The 19,922-nt window shown below is 40.2% G+C and overlaps 1 protein-coding gene across 1 annotated transcript in view; it reads left to right on the top strand.

Moving 5' to 3' along the window:
- Window positions 1-17,842, top strand: part of ALPK1 (alpha kinase 1) — a 44,976-nt gene extending 27,134 nt beyond the window's left edge. The window contains exons 5-13 of the mRNA XM_089525961.1: window positions 250-336; window positions 1,043-1,119; window positions 3,341-3,436; window positions 6,106-6,210; window positions 7,178-9,206; window positions 12,326-12,479; window positions 14,754-14,916; window positions 15,149-15,335; window positions 15,875-17,842. Coding sequence (XP_089382087.1) covers window positions 250-336; window positions 1,043-1,119; window positions 3,341-3,436; window positions 6,106-6,210; window positions 7,178-9,206; window positions 12,326-12,479; window positions 14,754-14,916; window positions 15,149-15,335; window positions 15,875-16,068 — 3,092 coding nt within the window. The 3' untranslated portion in view covers window positions 16,069-17,842. The remainder of the gene's footprint in view (window positions 1-249; window positions 337-1,042; window positions 1,120-3,340; window positions 3,437-6,105; window positions 6,211-7,177; window positions 9,207-12,325; window positions 12,480-14,753; window positions 14,917-15,148; window positions 15,336-15,874) is intronic.
- The last annotated feature ends 2,080 nt before the right edge of the window (window positions 17,843-19,922 follow it).

Genomic DNA, 19,922 nt, shown 5'->3' with positions numbered 1-19,922 from the left:
GTACTCAGAAGATGTTTGAGTTCATTCTTGCACTTTGGCAACATACCTTGTAATCTATATTTATATGCCATCATCTTGGATATTTTCTTGATCTCAAGTTATATAATAGCTTATTCTAAAACCAATTTTAGACTATGTAACCTTTAAATAGATTATTATTGATCACCAACGTTTGATCTCATGTGTTTTGCCTGTTCACCTATTCAAGCAGTGAACTGTATTCAACTGGTCTTTTCATCTGTTTCTCAGGTGTGTGGAAATATGCTAAAGAAAGTGATCGGATCCTTGTGCAAGCAGTCTGCATACAGATCAGAGGACAGATTCTACAGAAATTAGGTGTGATTTCATACCAGATTCATTCAGAAGGCTCATATTCCATTATTGACACTGGTCTCTTTCTTCACACGTACAAAGTGCTATTGTAACCAAAACTGGTAGAAAATCTGTCAGAAATATCTACAAATAAAAACAGGCAAAAAACATTCCTGAAGCTGCACAAAACTACATCACTGCATTTATTTATTTTTAGTTCCTGTTTAATTTATTAGTGCAGGATTTCTTCCTGATATATTGGAATCTCTTTGGCTATAAACTGTTCATTGGCCCGGTACAGACGGGCCTCGTGGCACGTCTTGATGACATGCTAGGGTTGCCTTGGGGCGTCGCGTACAATGGCGGCACCTTGTACAGATGGACACCGCTATTTTGATGTGACATACGCTTAGCGTCCGCACGTCGCGGCACCATTATGACATCGCGAGTGCGCCATTGGTGCACTGAGGCATCATAATGGCACCACAAGAAGAACCCCCCTTTTGCAGGTTCTTTTTGCCCCACAGGAACGTTCCATGGTTTGGAGGCTGCGGCAGCAAAGTATAGTTCAAAAAAGTCTGCACTGCAAGACATTCTGAAAATACAGAAAAATTAATGAAGATTTACTAAAGATTTACTAAACATAATATGAAAACATGGGAAATATCTCTAAATATCCCTGTTAATTGTGGAAATTCATCAATTCACTTTTTACTATGATCTGTTTCAGGAATGTGGTATGAAGCAGCTGAACTAATCTGGGCCTCAATTTTGGGTTATTTCACACTTCCCCAGCCAGACAAAAAGGTAATGAATGGAATGCTAAAATAATCTTGGATATTCACTGACATAAAAAAGTTAATGTTATGTAGTGATTTGAGTATTGGACAGTAGGAGACCAGAGTTAAGATGTCCACTCAACCACAGAAACCCACTTGGTCACCTTCAGCAAGTTACACTCTCTCAGACTCAGAGGAAGGCATGGGCAAACCACCTCTGAACAAATTCTTGAAACTCCATGATAGAATTACTATAAGGCGGAAATGACTGGAAGGTACACAGCAAAACAATTATTTGCCATAAGCACTCTTACGGATAGAGTCTGGGAACTTTACTTTTTGGACTACAATTCCTTTGTTAGCTGAGGCTCGGGGAACTGTAGTCCAAAAATAACATTTCCAAACTCTGGCTCAGGATGGGAAAGATGGAACCAGTATCATGAATCTTTCAGAGTACCCCAAGTCGCAGCCATGCAGGAACGTCTTTTTTCATCTCCAGCATTTGCAGCAATTTCCTTTTCTGCACTGCTGTGAAAGGTGTAGAAGTCCCGTTTTTTGCTTTTCTTCTTTTTTCCAGCCTTCTGTTCCTTCTTTCTGATGGCTACTCTTCTTCACTACCTGCCTGTCCTAATTTTTCTCAGATCTACTCCTGTCTGTGGTATGTGCAAACAGTATAGTATAATAGGATGTGCAAACAAGGTATGTGCAAACAGTATAGTATAATAGGATTTGGGTGTTCAGTGTCTTTTTCATTTGAATGTTCCTTTTGGGGCCAACCACAAGTAACTTCTAAATGGATGTAAAAAAGCCTTTCCTTTTTCTGAATGAAAAGCAGATTTTGTAAGCTATGATGGGTAAGTAATTATGTTGCATTAAACATATTTGGGACAGCAAAATACAACAAAATCTACAATAAAGGAAGTGATGATACATTTATTGGAATAGCTAAAAAGCACAAAATACATTAAGTAAGTTGGCATCTTCATCAGACAAAAGTGCTACAAATCATACAGAAGAAAAAAAAGTGATGATGTTCCTTCTTTTGTCAGTTAAGTTGGTCTAGAGGGATATTAGTTCAAACAGAGGCCACTTCTATTTTCTTGACCATATGAGGACTACGAAACAAAGAGCAGTAAAAGCCAAATAATCTAATTTCAACTCCATTAGCAACAGAAAAGTAACTCCTCTCGAGATCCAAACTATCCCTGTCCTGTGGAGCCCCTTTCTTATGCAAAGAACATTGAACTTCTCAAGAAGTCTGTGTACTGTTATATCTAGAAAAACATTTAGGTGGTGTATATGTAAGAATTGCCAAATGTAGTCCAAATGGAGTTTTACCTTTGTCAGAGGGAGTAACTTCAAAGACTTAAGTCCCAATCCTTTGGCTTCCTCTTGTTGTATTAAATAATTATTAGAAATCCTTGTTTAAAAACTGGAAAATGGTAGACTGAGGCCATCTGTACAAATGTTTCAAAGCCCTAAATCCAATTATTCTGAGTAGACCCACTGAATCTGTGGGAACTTGGTAAGTCAACATCTTGATTCATTTGGTGCATCTGCTCTCTTTGGAAGTAACATTCAATTTAGACCTAAGTCCAAAAGAGTCCCAACTCCATTTCAAAAATGTTTTCTATAAGAAGTACAAAATTCCAGGCTCTTCGTAGCCACTAGTACTGCATAAATAGTCAGTGGCATCTGGATTGTATAAAGCAGGGAAACAGAACCTCTGTCCCCACCCTGATGTAACCTAGCTTTCCAAGGTCAAACTTTCCTCAAAGCCACACCACATTCAGGAGGAAGAGTCCCTACGTAGGCTGTACAGAGATGGGAAAGAACAGTGGGGATTCCACTGCATATACAAAAGGAATCACTGCTCTTATCTATGCTAAGAAACAAAGAGAATGCCCAGTCCTACTCTCAAATGGCATTTCTGGGTGCTGCTAGTCTAGGACTTTGCTGGATGCCATAAGTACATCTGATGACAGATCACTCTTTCTCCCCCTTTTCCTGTATAGGGATCAAGGAACAGGAATGAACTGGCTGCGTCCCAACTGCAGCCAGTTCCTGCAAGCTGAGAGCTCAATTACTTACCATTTAATGTAGCAGGTTACAATTCTTCCCACCTTGAGGAAGATCAAATCCCACTAAGCTTGAACAGTCTTGCACTTTGTATAACTACATACATATTCAAAGAATCCTGAATTTGTAATAATGGACCAAAAATCTGTTTCTCTGTGCTTGTGTTGCAGGGGATTGCTACATCATTGGGGATTTTGGCTGACATCTTTGTCTCCATGAATGAAAATGATTACAATCGTTTTAAAAACAACTATCAGTTTGATCTGGTAACTACTTGACCAGAGAAATTCCTTATGGTACCAAAAGCTCACATTTCCATAACAGGAACAAGGTGGAACATAAAAAGTTGCTGTAGCACAGATTAGACTACTAATTCATCCAGTCTGGCAGTAGTTTGTAAAGTTGTGTGGGTTTTTCACTATAGTCCCCAGAAACCCCAGTCCCCATCATGACTGGGCATTGTGGAAGTTATAGTTCAAAAAGTAACTTTTCCCAGTGCTACTGTGCATTCTGATAGGCAGTGGTTCTGCAGGATCTAAGATACAGGTCATTCCCATCACCTGCTATGTGAACTTTTTAAAGTAGTGAAGCTGTGAATTTGTGCATGCATGTTCTCTATTACTGTCCTATGGTCCTGTCTAACAGTCCCTCCCTGCTGAAAGTAACTACTAAGCATTTGGCTATTAATTTAACACAGTACAGCCTTCATTAAAATGATACCCTTCAGACGTTTTGAATTCTCATAAACCCAGATTGACATAACCAGTAATGTAGAACATTTAAAGGACATGGAGCTAGAGAAGGCTGAATCATGAAGAATAAAATGGTGTGATCTGTCATGTTGTCCAGTACATATACAGAAGTATATTATTATATTTCACTTAATATTAATGTTTGTGCACATATCCAAAATATGATTAAATATGGATTAGAATGGGCAGATATTTGCCCTAGCCTATGAAGTATAATTGTTTCTACTCTGACTGAATGCTATTCTTCCTGATGTCCGTTAAAGATCTTTTCCCCAAACCTGCTTTTTGAAATGGTCTAACACCACATTTCCCTGTTGCTTTGGTGTTTTGGACTATATGTCTCATCATTCCCAACAAGCATATCCAATGATGGGAGTTATAGAACAGCAAAGCTTGGGAAGCACCGCAAATTGAACATATGACTGCTTGTAAAGCATGTGCTGTCCAAGGAGTCTGAGGATGAAATACTGTGCTCCCTAAGTCTTCCCCATGAGCTTATGATTGAACTGAAATTTAAATAAAGGAAGTATAGATGTACTTACTCTCTGAACCCACAATTCTACACAAGCTGGGGATGGGTGAAGAATCCAGACTTTGTCATCTTTAATCCAGTGTGCTTTGAAAAAAGATAAAGAGTTTCCATAGAAGTTAAGACACAGTCACCCTATGAAAACATATCATAGCACCTTACTGTATTTTTTAAAATTATTTTTTCTGAGTATGAAAAGGATAAAGAAAAATAATAGAATCATAGAGTTGGAAGAGACCACAAGAGCCATCCAGACCATCCCCTTGCTATGCAGGAACACAATAATCAAAGCACCTCTGACATATGGCCATCCAGCCTCTATTTAAAAATCTCCAAAGAAGGAGACTCCATCACACTCCAAGGGAGTGTGTTCCATTGTCAAACAACTCTTAGGTGGGTTACAGACCGCCCATTTGGGGCGGTCTGTACCCGCCCCTTTCCCTGGTGTATTGAGGCCTCAGCTGTCAGAACAGCAGCCGCTGAGGCCCCGATCCGCCGCTTCCCCGCAGCCTGAAAAGGGGTGTCCTTGGGGCTTCAAGCCCCAAGGACACCCCGCGGCGGCGGGGAGAAGGAGAAAGGGGCTGCTTGGCCCCTTTCTCCCTTGCTTCGCTGGGCGCAGCTGTCTGAAGGCTGCGCCCAGCGATGCAAAGCGGCGCTGCAAACCAGGAAGGAGCTCCGAAATGGAGCTCCTTCCTGGTCCATGCTAAGGGTGCACTAGGCGCCCTGGCACAAAGCGAGGACGTCACATCCGCGCCGCCCCGTGTAGAGGCGGCGCGGCCGTGACATCCTCATGGCGGCGGCCGTCTGGAACGGCCACCGTCATTTTTTACGTGCGGAGTGCGTATTAGGGTTAGGGAGGTGCGGAAGCACCGCACCTCCCTAACCCTAGTATGTGCTCCGTGCGTACTTTAATGGCGGTGTGTAACCCGCCTTACTGTCAGGAAGTTCCTCCTAATGTTGAGGTGGAATCTCTTTACCTGTAGCTTGCATCCACTGTTCCGTGCCTTGGTCTCTGGAGCAGAAGAAAACAAACTTGCTCCATCCTCAATGTGACACCCCTTCAAATACTTAAAGAGGGGTATCATATCACCTCTTAACCATCTCTTCTCCAGGTTAAACATACCCAGCTCCCTAAGTGTCTCCTCATTTTCTAATGGTGAATTTACTTGGGTTTTTTTGCCTTAACAGTCATTAATCATTTGTGGAGGAGACCAGTTCTCAGCATTGGAACTTGAGAAGTAATATTTTTTTATTTATAAAAAGTTTATTAATAATTAAAAAACATACAAAACACATACAAAACAAACAAGCAAATAATACAAATAACACTCAAAAGAAGAGAAGAAATACGAACAAATAACTCACTTGTTACATTTTTGAAAGTTTCACGTCTAAATATCATGCTTATATCTTATTTATAAATTAGATACTTCCTTTCCTACCATCCCTAACTTCCTACTCTTCTTAATTCTTCCTACTCCTGGAAATTGAGATGTAATATTGATTGATTCTTACACATAACCTCAGCCTATATTGCAATGCTGTGACTAAGTCAGATCTCAGAAAATTAGTTTGTTTTTTTAAAAGGTAGTATAAAACAATCTGGCAAAACAAATCAGCCTAAACTTACATTTTTGTCTTGCCATTTCAACAGAACCTTCTGAAAGAGTTTGACCATCGTTTACTTTCAGCTGCTGAAGCTTGCAAGCTGGCAGCAGCCTTCAGCCAGTTTACATCGCTGTTTGTGCTCACAGCAATGGTAAGTATACCATGCCAGGCTACAGCAAAAGGCTACCTGCAAAAGGCTACCTGGATTATAGCTATGTGCCCTAAATAGTTACTTACTAGTAACTGTTTGTTGCTGCCTATAATGAGTGTGAGAGCCATAGTAGTTTGAGTGTTGGGCTAGGATTTGGGCTTCAAATCTCCATTCAGCCATAGAAACCCACTGGGTGACCTTGGGCAAGTCACATTATCTCAGCCTTAGAGGAAAGCATTGGCAAACCTCTTTGGAATAAATCTTGCCAAAAAACCTTTGTTGTAGAATTTGTAGCAACAACATAATGAATGCCCAAACCTGTTGATGTACTTACTTTCAAGGAAGGATGGTTAGAGTTGCAATTAAAAGTTGCTAATTATATTATTTAACTTTTGTTTTTTAGTACATAAATCTTCAGGAAAACAATTACCGTGGATTTCAGTCCAAAGGTTCCCAGAATATGTCCCCATCCCTTATCACTTTGCAACAGTGGTCTTCTAGCTGGTTTTAACTGCTTTCCTCATAATCATTCACCATTAGCAATGCTAGCTAGGGTAACAACTGGAAGAAAGCTCATGGCTGGGAAAGGGACTATAAGTTCTAGAATCTCCCTGCCAGCATAGTCAGTGATCATACCAGCAGGTAGGATTCTGGAAGTTGTAGTCAGAAGGTAACTTTTCCAAGTTCTAGTAGAGCTGATGTAATCCATAGGTAAAAACATACTTAGGATCACTGTGCAAGATTCTGTAAATCCACACACCAGTAGAGAACCAGATAGCTAATACGTAATGCATAATTTTATTAAAGTAAATTACCAAATATAGAAAATATGAGCAACTAAAATCATTAGAAAATCAATGTCTTCTTGTAAGATGTGCTCAAATTTGAGTATCCTTTGGGTGTGAACTTTAAATTTGACACCTGACTTTGAAAGATCCTATTCATTTCATCTGTCCTTGGTTTACAGAATATCCGTGGAACATGTTTGCTGTCTTATAGCTGTTCAAGTGCATGTCCTTCAGAAAAGCAGAAGTTTTATTTATCTGAAGCAAAAGAGTCCTTTGAAATCGGTATTCTCAGTAAGGAAGACAAAGAACCAGTCACCAGCAGACAGGAACTCCATAGTTTTGTCAAGGCAGCTTTCTGCCTTACAAAAGTGCATCAGCGACTTTATGGGGAGAGTGAGAGACTGACTTGGGTAAATCAGTTGTGTCAGGATGCCTTGGAGAAACTATATATTTATAATCATTCAACACATAGTGGACAGCAAGACAGAGAACAGCTGGCCAAGGATATCATGGGTCTGGTCATGTCTGTTAAGGAACAACTGCACGTGCAGAGTTTCCCTAATTCAGATGTCAAGTCTTACATTCCAGATATCTACAAAATGGGTGTTGACAAGCAGATTATCAGTGGTGAACTGAACTTTGAGACTGTCCTCAAAATTCACTCTCAGCATCATGAAGCAGTCTGTGAGGTTTTTGAAAGTGCTTGCAAGAGCCAGAAAGTGAGATCAGGAGAAGGCAAAACAGGAACCTGTGTAACTGCTTTGGAAACTGAAACCAGAAATTTAGACACTGTGTGTACTATGGAAGAAATATCACAGCATGGAAGTGATGCTGTGAAGATCCTACTTCCACAAAAGGCAAGGAAAAACCATGAGGCCTGTAAGGGCCAAATACGAAAGAGATTATCTCATGGTGCTGCAATAGATTATTCCTTTGATGAAAAGACAGAGTGTGAATCTGAAGAAAGGGGTGAAAAGAGTGTTGATGGCATTTCAGGTAGTTCTCAAAGTAGGAGTGAAATTTCCAGTTCACTGAGATCATGGAGCAAGTTTTCACAGTCAAGTTCTTCTTCCTCTAGTTGGGAAGAAATTGGTTGCGAGGAAAGTAAACTCCCCTATGATAACATACAGAACAAAAAGGCCAGTACAGAGGAAGGGCAAGTTTGCTCTGCAGACTTGAATGAAGATGCCTTGAGTAATGTTACAGAATTAGAGCCAAATTTCAGACATTTGGGGAAAATAATAGATAGTGCAAAGCAGCCACACATAAAAACCAGTAGCACCAACTCCAAATGTAGCAACGAGTCTTTGAGTCTTGTAACAAGGCTCAGTTCTGAACAAGATCAATTTGAAATTATCATCTCTTCTTCAGCAGCTGATTCCAGGACCAAGGACAGCACCAAGAACTCTGGTGGCACTTCTAACCATAATCAGTGCAGTTTTGGGAATGAAAATGGAGAAGTCCCTGAAAGCTACAAACAAATTCCAGAGCTAGTAGCTAGACCATTGGTTGATCCAGAAGGAGAAACAGTGGAATTAATTGAAGATGCCCAAATGAATTTACACCTTCCTAATGATAGGATGACACTTACTTCCATAAACAGCAACATGCTAAAACCTGAACGTGACCATTTTGTACTAAATTGGATTAACAAATCAACTTCCACTGTACCTAAACCTGGCTCCTTTGAAATACCTGCAGTTGATCCCCAAGCAGAAACAGCAGAAGAATGGGAATGTGCTTTTGATAGTGCAAGGAGGTCAGCAGATCACCTCACTGACATAGACCTAATAAGAAATCAACAAAATCACAGGCCTGGAACCATAAGTTCCCCTTCAGAGATGGATAATAAATCATCCAGTCAATCCAGCTATTGTGCTACAACTGAAGAAGGTGAAGGTGAACATGAACATGAAAAGCTAAGTAACATTTTGAGCCTCAGTCACAGTTCAGGTTCTTCTCAGAAATCATGGTACAAAACTCCCAATTTTTCCAGCAGTTTTTCTGACATGGGCAGTCCTTCTTATTTGAACTCTAGTGGTAGCTCTTTTTTCTTTATGGAAAGGACAAAAGATCACATCCTACAAGCACGCATTCTGAGTGACGATGACTATGCTAGACTTCTGTCAGGTGTAGATCACACCTGGCTAGTGGAGAGAATGAAGAATACAGGGCTTTATAAGCCAAGTTTGCGCCATAAAGGTTATTGTAAGTAGATATTTCTAAACTAGATCTTTATAATGATGTGATTCCATGCTTTTTATATTATTTACACAGAAGGGAAGTTCTTACATCCTAGCATTTCCATACTAATTTATACAATCCCAAATGCTCAGATTTATTTTAAAAAATTAAAATTACTTGTGTAAGACATTTTCAAAAAAGCTGCAGAGGTGGCATTGTTAAAAGCTTTTCCTTCAGGGAGAAAACTTCTGGCATTTTTCATTTTTGCTACAAAGGTGAAATAAGTGAAGATTTCCACTTCCTCTACACAAATATCTGTTAAGGAAAAAGCAACATGGGATATACAGTGAATGAAATAAAACATGTATGTGAGAGTCAGGGTGACTCAGCAGAAGCAATTAGGAGCCACACAGGTGTAAAAGGTAATGGAATTAGCAAGTCCTAAATGCCAAGGACAGAAATGTAAAGTGGATAATTGAACACACCTGAGAATTGTTAAGTGGACAAGGTGAAATAATGAAATCATTAATTGTGGGTTGAACCAAGAGAACCAATGAGAGTGGATGTACACGCCCACTGGGTGGAAACAGACAACAGTGGGTGGTATTTTGCAATGACTATAATAATGGCTATGAATCCCAATGTATTTTGTGGGTAGTATTGGAGTAGTGAGGAGTTGTGTTGGATAGTTTTGGAGCTGTATATAGTAGAATAAAGTAGATCTTTTATATAAGACTACTGAGTTGTCTGGTGTCTTGAGTGAAGATACAAGAGCCAGCTGGATCCTGAAGAAGTGTGAAGACTTCTGTGGAAGCAAGAGTGAGAAGGCTTGGAGAGTTTGTCAGGGTCTTCAGCCTATTCTCTGTAACTCTGCTGCTTTAGAGCAAAGCTTTAACCACTGGCCAAAACTGGTCAGCGCCGGTGCGTAACAAGGTGGTGAGTTCGAGCCAGAGGTGAAGAGCTACAACTCCCATCATCCCTGACAATTTCTTCTTCTCAGTTAATAGCAACTTCAAGGGAGCAATTTGAGTTAGACATATGAATGAAAGGAGAAGGTTGATACCTTTTTCTCCAGCTTAAATCTAAGTCTGCACCCACCCACCAATGCTGCTTTTAACTTTCAAAAATTACGTCAAGAGATCTGACCATGGATTTCATCACTGTATATAATTTGGTCCATTGATACAACTCCTTTCTTTTTAAGACAGTGCATTCCCTATATACAGTTGCTCTGCCCAGCTTTCCCTTTCATGGATTAGATGACTTGTGGATTTGATTAATATGTACTCTCCAGGAATCTCTAGGTCTTCCAGAGCAATTCTATGGTCAACTCCATGGAGTTGTGCTGGAGGACCTAGAGATTACTAGAGCGAACACCTCTCTAGGAATCTTTAGGTCCTCTAGTGCAATTCTGTGGTTAACTTCTGCTGGACGATGAACTTAAAATCACTCTGGACGAGAGATTCCTTGAATAGTATTTGCACAAATTAAAAACAAGTAGAATTCACTATTTTTATTTTTTATTTATTTATGTTTGTGGCTTTTCCGCTTCTGGGGAATTGCTCCTGACCCACACAAATGGAGGTGGGTGTATTTAAAAATGTAAGGTATGAAGTAACTATCTGTGAGTTATTGACAGATGTGAGATCTGAATGATCTCTGAATTTTCAAAGAAAGCTGAGCTAGTCCAAAACTTTTTGCTGCATGGGGCCAAGGAAATATTGCTTTTTATCCACCCATGCATATACAGAAATTAACTGCAGCTGAATGTTACTGTAGCACTGGTGATAGATCAGTGTCTACTACCATATCCTGAGGCACAAGACTTGAAAGAAAGCAGCCTGGGCTGTATAACATACACAGCTCTGCTGTTCAAGAGCAGATGTGGGAATCATTTGGTTCTCCAGATTCTGCTGCACATCCCAGAAGTCCTAGTATGTATAGCCAATGATAAAGAATCCTGAGAGTTGCACTCCAATAATATGTGCAAGACTGCATAATTTCCCCCTTGTCCTTGCTGTTGTTGTTCCTTTCCACTTGAGGCAGCTGTCTCACTCTACCTCATGGTTTGGCTGGCTGTGAAGACAAACCTCTACTGCACTGTGAAACACCATGGGCTTTCATCCACTGTTTACACCTGATTAAACAGGCATTTTAAGATCTTGCAGGCTCGGTTTTACTGGGAGATGAAGAGGTTGGTTTTAGATTATTATTTTTAATTTTGTATGTTTTATATTTTATATTTGTATTTTTTATATTTTTTCTATTTTAATTGCACAATTTTAATTGTTGTTTTAATGTGTTTTATATATGTTGTTAGCTGCCTTGGGTCCCAGTTTGGGAGAAAGGCAGGATAATAAATAAATAAATAAATAAATAAATAAATAAATAAATAAATAAAATTTACATCTATTTGAGGGAGGCCTGGAGGCACAGTGGTTAAATGCTGGTACTGCAGCCACTCACTCACAAGCCACAAGGTTCTGTGTTCAATCCCAGCCAGGGACTCCAGGGTTGAGTTAGCCTGGCATCCTTCCGAGATCACTAAAATGAGTACCCAGCGTGTTTGGGGCAACTAGCTTATACAATGTAAACTGCTTAGAGAGTGCTTAAGTGCACTGATAAGCAGTATAGAAGTGTACTTTCTGTTGCTATTGCTATTATATGACATTTCCCCAAAGCTTGAGAAAAAAAATTTTTTTAATCATATCATCTAAAATCCACCAACCAGAATGCTCTGGTGTTCTTTAAGTAGTAATCCAAAAATAAATGTTTCCAAGGTTTATTATCTTCTTGGTAATAGAAACTGTTTTCTTTGGTGTCACAACAATGTTCTTATTGAAGCAGCCGTCATTCTGCAGTATATTTGAGGGGAATACCGTCCTGAAGCACTTCCCAAGCAATCCATCCTGCTTGCCTTTCTGCTTTTCTGTTTATAGATGTAGCTGACTGTAATGCAACACTGATGCAATAAACAGGATTTTTCATAGGTTAGGCTGTGAAACCAAAACGCCATGGGCTCTGTGACTCTGTCTAGGAAGGGACACTGAAAACAAGTTAATTCTGCCATTCCATTCTTGGTTACTAGTATGGAACAGCCTCTTTGTTGAAGAGGTTGTCAATTCATTTATCTTCTTTTCCAGCCGCTCTCCTTTTGAAATACTCTAAGAAATCTGGGCAGTGGACGGCTCAGGAAACAGCTGCCTATATTGGAGACTACCTGAGCGTGGCCAAGAAAGGCAGACAAAGAGATGCTTTTTGGATACACTTTCTACATCAAGAAGAGATTCTGGGAAGGTATCACTCAAATCAGTGTGATATTGTGATTAGTTCAGGCAGGAGAACTCAGTGATGTTTGAGCTGTAGTTGTTGGACCACAGCTTAGTGGGCAGACACATACTTTGCATTCAGAAAGTCCCTGGGGAGATCTCCAGTATCCACTCATAATAAGTTCCATAAAAAGATATGGTAGAGATTACAATATTCTCAAATCTTTGCCTGAGACATCAGACAGCAGCTATCATTTAAGATACTGAGTAGATGAACATTTGGCCTTCCAGATGTTTGTGCTGACAACTACTACATTCCTTTATCATTGGCTATGCTGCCAAGAGTTTGTGGGATTTATAGGCAAAAGGTTGTCCACCCCAGGCTAAACAAGTGAGTGATCTGACTTTGTGTAGGACAGCTTTCTCTGCAGCATTGCAATGGGATGGCCCTTATTCATATCTCCCTTTGGAGCTGAATGTCACACACATTTGTTTTTTAATTAAAACAGGGACAATGCGTGTGTACCATAGTTCTGGAGGTGTCTATAATGGAAGACCAAGCTACATCTGGTTGAAGACACAATAACAGCACTTAAAACATTTCTACTCTATTCTCACCTTCATGTTCCTGTAACCTTAGGAATGTGGCTGAATTGTGTTCTGATTGTCTAATATTATAATATTACAAGTGAAATCATTCTGACAAGAAGTTGGTCATGACTACACTAACTTAAGCCCTATGCATTGCAGTGGTGCATTGAGGCTCCAGTCCTATAATGCATACTAGATGTAAGTCTCATTTGAATCACCTGCCCATACATCTGAGTAAATGTGTATGGGATTAAATTGTAAGTCAGGATCTAGCCATCCTTCACTTTGCTATTGTTTTAAAACATGGATAAGGAACATCTAGCCCACATGTGGCTCCTCCAGCCCAAATTTTCTGGTCTTTAAATCCATGAAGACATTCCTCAAAGCCTCTTTCAGCTTAAAATCACCTTAAAATATGTGTGGCTTGTTAGTTTTGGCTACACTAATTCCCAAAACCTGGGGGGAGGAGAAACAGCTGATTTTCACTTGAAAATGAAATGAACTTAGAAAAGTTCATTTTGAGCTCTAGTAACAAAATCAGCCACCTAACTTGATTATGGGCTGCACTGACTTGGAGATTCTGAGAACTCTTTAACTGAAGATGTACCTTTTCCAAGCTCTGCAGCTGCTGAAAATGAAGGGATATTTCTCTCTGTTCATTGAAGATACAGTACTTTGGTCCATGGGAAACCATCTTCATGGGACAACACAAATACCATTTCAGAGACAGAAAAGGTGATCCAAATGCAAAGTAATGGCAAAGCATGCTTTTGCAGTATCTGTCCTGTCAAACACAACCCCTCAGCATGTTGGAAAAGACTGGGAAATGGTTTGGATCCAACAGTTACCAAAGCCCCTCCTTCCTCAGATATAGGTCCATAAGGAGAGGAAATGATACTGTCCCTTGAGCTAGCTGGTTTCCCTCCCACTAGGACCAATATGAGGGAGATGTTTCTAAAGGTTAAAAAAAAAGTGAGGAAAATTACAAACCTCTCTGTCATGCTTTCTTGTCCTGTTCAGCGCAGTTTAGGAACTGGTGCATTCTCCACCATAAACTCCCCCTCATTCTAGGAATTGCTTAGCCCAAATGAAACCTATCTGATAAACTTGTTGCCATCAGTGAGATCTTGTGCCATATTAATGCCAAGATCCTACATGGTCAAGCATCACATAAAAGTTTTACAACTCCATGTTACCATCTCCAGGACTCAGTGTTGTACTGCAGTAGCCTCACCTCCATGGCCTTTCCAGGTGGTATCATTTGCTGGGACCTCTAGACAACTCAGTGGATCTCAGTGGAAGACAAACATAGTCAGACCCTTCTCCAGTCCCATCTACTGTCCAATAGCAACAGAATGGCAGTGGGGTAGGAGGCTATCACAGTGCAGTGGGAGTCAGGGGGAACTTTCATCCTTGTGGAGGGTGGAATAGAATACCAACCTCTACAACAACCAAAAAAGACATACAGGAGGATAAAGTGGACTCACCTGTGTATGTCATTGGCAGGATGCCAGCCAATATTTTTAAGATGGCCTAAGACCTTTTGTAGGTTTTGCTTCAGCAACCTAAAATGGTTACATCGCTTGACATTTCAGCCAGATGACCCTTTATGGCTTCATACTATTGTGCACCACTCTGAGCGTGACTGCAGAAAAAATATTAATACGTTTCCCAAATAAATCACTCTACTTGTGTGATCTCATCTTCACAGATACGTTGGTAAAGAGTACAAAGATGAGAAAGAGCTTGTTCACCATTTCAGTGATGTGGAACGACAAATGACTGCCCAGTACTATGTGACGGAATTCAACAAAAGACTCTATGAGCAAAAAGTCCCCACACAAATCTTTTACATCCCATCCATAGTACTCTTGGTAAGGAATGAACAGGAGAATGCAATGGATTCAGCTCATGAAATGAATATGAAAAATGTGAAAGAGAAATACTTTTCTCCCCAAAGGAGTGTAAACTAAAATATAGATGTTGGGAAAGTTGTTGTTGTTGCTGTTTGGATTACAATTCCAGAATCTGAGAGTTACAGTCAAAAAATAATGTTGCCAAGCTCCGTGTAATGCTGTTCATATCATAACTCTTTTTGTTCCCCAGTTACTAGAAGGCAAGTCTATACAAGGATGTGTAAGTGTGGAACCCTACATATTGGGAGAGTTTGTGAAGTTATCCAATAACACTAAAATAGTAAAACTGGAATACAAAGCCACAGAATATGGACTTGCTTATGGCCATTTCTGCTATGACTTTTCCCAAGGGACAGATGTGGTGGTTGACTTACAAGGTTTGTATGTGAACACATTAGATGATGATTAAAAGTTGAGAGGGTGTTTTTTCTCAAATAGGAGTAATGAAGGGGGAGGAGGGTATTTTTTTAAAATGTGGCAACACCTTTAAGACTAACTGGCAGCACATTTTATTGTCACATGAGCTTTTGTGGATATAAACCCACTTCTCTGGATCCAGTAGAGAGTGATAATAAATGCTCTGCTATAAAACATTTACACAGTTGTGAAAATGGGATGGAATATAATTGGCTCCAGAAAGTTGTAAATCATGATCATTGCTCCCCCACTTTTTTAAAGTCATTTTTAAACCAACCTGGTTGGCAGACACTGAAAATAGGGTAGTAGGACATAATGGAGACCAAGGGTGGTGCACAGGGGAGGAAGTGAAAAGAATCTCCTGTTGTGCAAAAGGAAGTACAGTCTTGCAGCATTGGATGGATCTGTATGAATAGACATCAGCACTTGTTCTGTGCAAATTTTAAAACTGTTAATTTTTTACTTCTTTTTTTCCTCTCTCCTCCCCCTTCCTTTGCAGGCTGGGTGACTGGTAATGGAAAAGGCCTCATTTATCTCACTGATCCCCAGATCCATTCTGTCTCTCAGAAAGAAGCATCTTGTCTGACAAACTTTGGGAAGAAAGGGATTTACTATTTCTTCAACAGTCAACACACAGAATGTAATGAAATCTGTCACCGTCTTTCCCTAACAAGACCATCTGTGGAGAAATGAAACTGAGCTTGGGTAAAAATTAAGGTGTTTTCCCAAGAGACTCTTTAAGCTAATTTCAACATTTTTTCTGCACCTGCACCACAGTATCCAATCCAACCAAACCATTTTTTGCATCTTCTAATGTATAACATTTTCATACTCTAGGAAATAGCGCAAAGATGGCATAAGACATGCCAACTTTTTCAGGAGAATACATATACTATATTCATCTGTCAACCATCTGAGGGCTGTTGATAACTGGCATCATGTTAGTGACATATGTCTGACTTATGCCTGTGTATATCTTTTGGAAGATGGGATGTTGAAGAAGTCAGAATTCTCTGCCTCTATTGTGCAGCAGCAACAACTCTTTGAAATCTCCTACTTTTCATGCTACCTCTCTCCTGACCATATTGTGGCCAGCGGAGAGTGAGATATAGCTAAGAAGTATCTGATGGTGTGATTATAGCCAAACACATAACATTGAATGCATCAGAACTTCATGGATGTCCTCCAGATGTCTCAGCTCTGTATTAGTTATACAAAAGAGGCAGGGCCACTCTTGCTCATATTTGATGGGAGTGTAGTTGTGTTCAGAACTATAGGAAATATATTTTGCAATATATGGTGACATAATAAAATAAGGAATGGATTTAGATTCTTTAACTCTTTTTCTGGAGTTTTTTGGAGTGGAAAAAAGTCAGATCAGAAACATGGTGTTGGCTACTCATGTTAACAGCAGCTCAGATCTCAAATTCACGGGGAGCTATAAAAACTTAAAGAATATGAAATGTAATACTAAGAGCAAAAGTTTGTGGAAAGGAAGGAGTCATTCAATAGAAATTACACTCCCTGCCATCCAATGGAGTCCAGTTATTCAATACTAGAATCAGGTCAACATAAAAGGTTTTTAGAGCTGGGTATATTAGTGTCGATATAAGGCAGGAATGGACACCTGTAATCCTCGACATGCTAGTGAAGTGTAAATTCTGTAATCCCTCACAGTTTGGCTATGGTGGCTAAGACCAATGAGAATTATAGAAAATCATCTGGAGGGCCACAGTTTCCCAAACCTAACATGAATTCAGTTGACTGCTCCTTATGGACAAGGGGTCTGGTATTTTTCATTTCATTCCAGAGAAATAAAATATACATTATATTAGAAACCTGAAATCACTACACTGATGTAAAGGTTCTCTGAGCAAACTGAAATGGTGGTGATCTGTAAGTAAATTTAGAAAGAAACATGGCCCAAAAGGTGGAAGAGGCAACAAGGGGGTCAGCTATTTTAGATCTGATCCTAACCAACAAGGATGACTTTGTTAATGAGGTGCAAGTGGTGGGATCATTAGGTGGAAGTGACCATGTTCTCCTGGAGTTTGTAATACAGTGGAAAGGAGAAGCCAGGCAGAGTCAGACACGCATCCTAGACTTTAGGAGAGCGGATTTCAGTAAACTTAGAGAAGTATTGAGGGCGATTCCATGGTCAAAAATACTAAAAGATAAAGGAGTTCAGGACGGATGGGAGTTTCTCAAAAGGGAGATACTGAAGGCACAATTTCAAACAGTTCCAGTGAGAAAGAAAAACGGGAGGTGTCTCAAGAAACCAGGATGGATGACTAAGCAACTTTCAACCGAGATAAGTTTGAAACGGAACATGTATAAGAAATGGAAAAAGGGGGAAATCACGAAAAAGGAATTCAAAGAAATAGCAGGCATGTGTAGGGGTAAAGTCAGAAAAGCTAAAGCGCAGAATGAACTCAGGCTTGCTAGAGAGGTTAAGAACAATAAAAAGAGCTTTTTTGGATATGTCCGCAGCAAGAGGAAGAAGAAGGAAACAGTAGGGCCACTGCGTGGAGAAGATGGCAAAATGCTAACAGGAGATAGAGAAAAGGCAGAATTACTCAACACCTTCTTTGCCTCAGTCTTCTCAGAAAAGACAAAGGGTGCTCAACCTGAGGATAATGGAGCAGAGGACAGAATAGGGGAATTTCAGCACAGAATAAGTAAAGAGATAGTAGAGGAGCACCTTGTTAATCTAAATGAATTTAAGTCTCCAGGACCAGATGAACTACATCCAAGGGTATTAAAAGAACTGGCAAAAGTAATATCGGAGCCATTGGCAATCATATTTGAAAACTCCTGGAGAACAGGAGAGATCCCAGCAGACTGGCGAAGGGCAAACGTTGTCCCCATCTTCAAAAAGGGGAAAAAAGAGGATCCCAACAATTATCGTCCAGTTAGTCTGACATCAGTTCTAGGAAAGATTCTGGAGCAGATCATTAAACAGAGAGTCTGTGAACATCTAGAAGGCAATGCCATAATCACAAAAAGTCAACATGGGTTTCAGAGAAACAAGTCATGCCAGACAAATCTAATCTCTTTCTTTGATAAAATTACCAGCTTGGTAGATGAAGGGAATGCTGTGGATATAGTATATCTTGATTTCAGTAAAGCCTTTGACAAGGTTTCCCATGACATTCTTGCAAACAAGCTTGTAAAATGTGGGCTAGACAAAGGAACTGTTAAATGGATCTGTAATTGGTTGACCGGCCAAACCCAAAGGGTGCTCAACAATGGCTCCTTTTCATCCTGGAGAGAAGTGACCAGTGGGGTCCCACAGGGCTCTGTCCTGGGCCCAGTGCTATTCAACATCTTTATCAATGACCTGGATGACAGAATTGGGAGCATACTTATCAAATTTGCAGATGACACCAAATTAGGGGGAATAGCTAATACCCCAGAGGACAGGATCAAGATTCAAAATGACCTGAATAGACTAGAAAGCTGGGCCAAAGCTAACAAAATGAAATTCAACACAGAGAAATGTAAGGTACTGCACTTAGGGCGGAAAAATAAAATGCACAGATATAGGATGGGTGACACCTGGCTGAATGAAACTACGTGTGAAAGGGATCTAGGAGTCCAAGTAGACCACAAGTTGAACATGAGTGAACAGTGTGATGCGGCAGCTAAAAAGGCCAATGCTATTTTAGGCTGCATCAATAGAAGTATAGTGTCTAGATCAAGAGAAGTAATAGTGCCACTGTATTCTGCTTTGGTCAGGCCCCACCTAGAATATTGTGTCCAGTTCTGGGCGCCACAATTCAGAAAGGACATTGAGAAACTGGAGCGTGTCCAAAGGAGGGCAACAAAAATGGTGAAGGGTCTGGAAACCATGCCCTATGAGGAACGACTTAGGGAGCTGGGGATGTTTAGCCTGGAGAAAAGAAGGTTAAGAGGTGATATGATAGCCCTGTTTAAATATTTGAAAGGATGTCATATTGAGGAGGGAGCAAGCTTGTTCTCTGCTGCTCCAGAGAACAGGACCCGGAACAATGGATGCAAGCTACAGGAAAAGAGATTCCACCTGAACATTAGGAGGAACTTCCTGACAGTAAGGGCTGTTCGACAGTGGAATGCACTTCCTTGGAAGGTGATAGAGTCTCCTTCCTTGGAGGTCTTTAAACAGAGGCTGGATGGCCATCTGTCGGGGATGCTTTGATTTGGATTTCCTGCATGGCAGGGGGTTGGACTGGATGGCCCTAGTGGTCTCTTCCAACTCTACGATTCTATGATTCTATGATTCTGTGTGCTGAAAGATTGAGACTTGTGAAATCCTACTTTGGATCCTTCACTGAACCATGAAACCCACTGAATTCCATGGGGCATTCTCTTTCAGTACAACCTACTTTACAAAGTAGAGAGAAACACCCTCATACACACATGCACTCATTGAAGGAAAGGTGGGATATAAATGTAATTAACAAGAGAACTGAAATAAATAAGAAATGCCTTCAAGTACCTGGCTAGGCATGTTAAACTGCTCTTTTACCACCAACATCATTATCTGGTCACCTGTTCCTGATTTTTAG

Source organism: Sceloporus occidentalis, unplaced genomic scaffold (assembly GCF_023333645.1).
Source record: "Sceloporus occidentalis isolate IW3139 unplaced genomic scaffold, rSceOcc1.0.p SCAF_5, whole genome shotgun sequence".
NCBI classification, from domain to species: domain Eukaryota; kingdom Metazoa; phylum Chordata; class Lepidosauria; order Squamata; family Phrynosomatidae; genus Sceloporus; species Sceloporus occidentalis.
The sequence above is the reverse complement of the archived record's forward strand: the minus strand, read 5'-3'. Positions and strand labels throughout refer to the sequence as shown.